Source organism: Ammodytes marinus, assembly GCF_949987685.1.
Source record: "Ammodytes marinus genome assembly, chromosome: 15".
Taxonomy (NCBI): domain Eukaryota; kingdom Metazoa; phylum Chordata; class Actinopteri; order Uranoscopiformes; family Ammodytidae; genus Ammodytes; species Ammodytes marinus.
Genome location: NC_137219.1, coordinates 25,085,852 through 25,088,721, shown reverse-complemented (window position 1 = coordinate 25,088,721; position 2,870 = coordinate 25,085,852). Strand labels below are relative to the sequence as shown.

Genomic DNA, 2,870 nt, shown 5'->3' with positions numbered 1-2,870 from the left:
AATATCGAAAAGGTTGAGGTATGGTTGATTGCACACAGTTGACATAACATACAAAGACAGTATCAGTATCAGATATCAAGTATGCTATTTGGTTTATATGTCCACTAGGCTACTTGTCAGTGCAAAAAGTAATGACTTGATATTAAGTAGCTTAATATATTCAGTCAGAGTGTACTGGTGATATATGCAGACCCAAAAAGATTTGTTTTGCAGTCTGGTCCTAATGTTTCATTATCACATTGGCTCAATATGTTTTTTCCTCTATGTTTTAGTCTGATCAAGAAAATGCACTTTTTTTTACAGGTTTATTCACACAAAGTGACCGACAAATACAATCATATACAACATATGAAAACTGTATAATGTGTAACAAAATAAGGTATGTGGTTCTACAGAAAATGTCAATATCCATGACAGTCCAGCAACATTACACATAGCCTATGAGAGTGAGCGGTTTAAAAAATAGCAAACTAACTCAGCATAACATAGACAGGAATGCAAGAAAACAAGTTGTTTTTTAATCACGGTAGAATGTGTTCTACAATGAAAAATTCAAATGTGTCACAATCATACATCAGTTCCTCTATTTTTAAAGGCAGAAACTAAAGCAGCGCTTAAACAAAGTATAGATCAGGTAGATGTTTCTGAAATGCAGGTGTGCCAGAGCTTACTAGTAACCACATGTAAATACAATGTCATCAGCAAATACATTGGCATTCTGGCTTTTCCTTTCCTTTCATTTATAAGTATACAAAGGTCACCGGACACCTAGTCTCGCAAAGCCAGACCAAACTACAGCAAGTAGTATGGTCTGGAAGCACTCCGTTTAGAGCCGTCTATTCGGGGGGGAAACTGGGCTGGCCTGTTTTTATTTCTTTAAACCAATCACAATCATCTACGGCGGGGCTAACCCCGGGAAGCAGCCAATGGAGGCATAGCGTTGTTTGCCGACGCCAGCGCTTAATAGACGCTGGCGGAAGTGGTCAAGCCAGACTACCGGACACCAAGCTGTAAGGGTCAGTTGGAAATGGAATGGAGCAATCATTAAGGTACACCTGTGCTTATTTTGCTTGAGAAGTCTACATAGGTGTATGTGATTAAGAGTTAGTTACACTAATTGACTTGATTGTTAGGAGGGAGCCTGTGTTACAAACTTGGAGCATGGAGTTTGAAATACCAGATAGGATGTTTCTTAGAAAAAGATTATATTAGTTGCATGATGAAATATGTAGGATCCAACATTCTCTGAGTTTGACCTACTGTGTGGACTGACAGTCAGAATACTAGACAAGTGACTAACTATCTAATCTTAGCCTTCTAGGACAGTGTGGAAAGTCAAGATCCTACAATATTGCATGATATTGCAAGTTACTTGCTAAGGTCTGGCCAAATTTCAAAATCCCTGGGTGTTTTATTGAAGCAAATTCTTGATGGAGGCCTTCACCTCTACGTATGCTGAAGGCTGCTGAATCATTGGCATGTTGTACCACTGCAGTGTCACACACTGAATGACGACATGTTGTTGGAGCCATCTAAAGACATGCGGCCTGGGATGCAGAAATCAGACGTCCTGGGTGACGCTCGAGCATTGGAGATGTACTTTTTTCCAAAGCACCATAGGTCCAGTATGATTTGCCTGAAGTGGCTCCTGAACTTGACCCCGATGAAGGCATAGAGGATGGGATTGAGACAGCAGTGGAGGTAGGCCACGCTCCTGGAGATGGCCAGAACCTGAACTTTAATCTTCTCCGCCTCGCAACTCCTCTCCTTGAAAAGAGACAGGGTGTGGTCCAGCAGAGCCATGTTGTAGGGAAGGTGGCACACGATGAAAACCACCACAACGGCCAGGATCACACGGATGGCCTTCTGCCTCTGTCTGCTCTGCGCTCTCACCAAGGTGCACGCGATAGAGGAGTAGCAGAACACCATGACGGACAGAGGCAGCAGGAAGCCGATGGCCATCTGAAGGCTCGGGACCAGCACCTTCATTAGCTTGGCTGTTTCGTACTTGCTGAACGACAGCTGACACATCATGGTGACAGAGTTGGTCGTCAGATCGTACTCTTCGTAGAGCTCGGTGTAGATGAGCGTGGGCAGAGTCAAAGTCAGTGCAAACACCCAGACGACCAGGCAGATGAGGCGGCTGTAGATCAGAGTGCGTGAGCGAGTGCCAAAGGATCTCCTAGCTCGGACTATAGCCACGTAGCGATCGCCGCTAATGCACGCGAGCAGGAGCATGCCACTGTAGAGGTTGATGCTGTAGGCTGACCTCAGTATTTTGCAAGCCACCTGACCCATCAACCAGCCATGCTGCTCGTTGTAAATGATAAAGGGCAGGGCTACCACAAAGATCAGATCTGCCAAGGCCACGCTGAAGAGGTAGACGTCTGTCATGGTCTTGGTTTTCTTGTAGAATATGTAGGTCACAATGACCAGGGCATTGCCGACCAGGCCAAAGGCACAGATGATGGAGTGGATGTAGGTTTGGGTGATGACCTCCGAGGGGTTAAGGTCTAAATTGCACAGCTCTGGATATGGGTCAGTTACTTCTGAACCATAATAATAGTCTGGAATGTCCGTCGGGTCCTCCATCTGGAGAAGAAGAAAAAGATTGGCATTTACACCAAATAGCAAATACTTGAAAACAAAATAATCAGAAATATTTCCAATGGGGTGTGTAACGGGTAGCACATTAAAACCAGGGGTTTCCTTAATAAAGGTCCGTGGTGGAATATAACTAAATACCTTTACTCAAGTAAGCACACTCTCAAGCTACTTTTACCTGAATTGAGTTTTTTCCTTTTACACTACTTTACTTCTACTCCACCACATTTCAGAGTAAAATACTTCCACTGGATGCATGAGGGCCA

General features: G+C 43.9%; 1 protein-coding gene across 1 annotated transcript; it reads right to left on the bottom strand.

The window, feature by feature from the left end:
- Nucleotides 1-1,497: 1,497 nt before the first annotated feature.
- Nucleotides 1,498-2,592, bottom strand: ccr6b (chemokine (C-C motif) receptor 6b; the record flags this gene model as incomplete). The annotated part of the gene is made up of 1 exon (XM_080042744.1): nucleotides 1,498-2,592. The coding sequence occupies one exon, from the start codon at nucleotides 2,590-2,592 to the stop codon at nucleotides 1,498-1,500; it is 1,095 nt and encodes a 364-aa protein (XP_079898870.1).
- Between the last annotated feature and the right edge of the window lie 278 nt (nucleotides 2,593-2,870).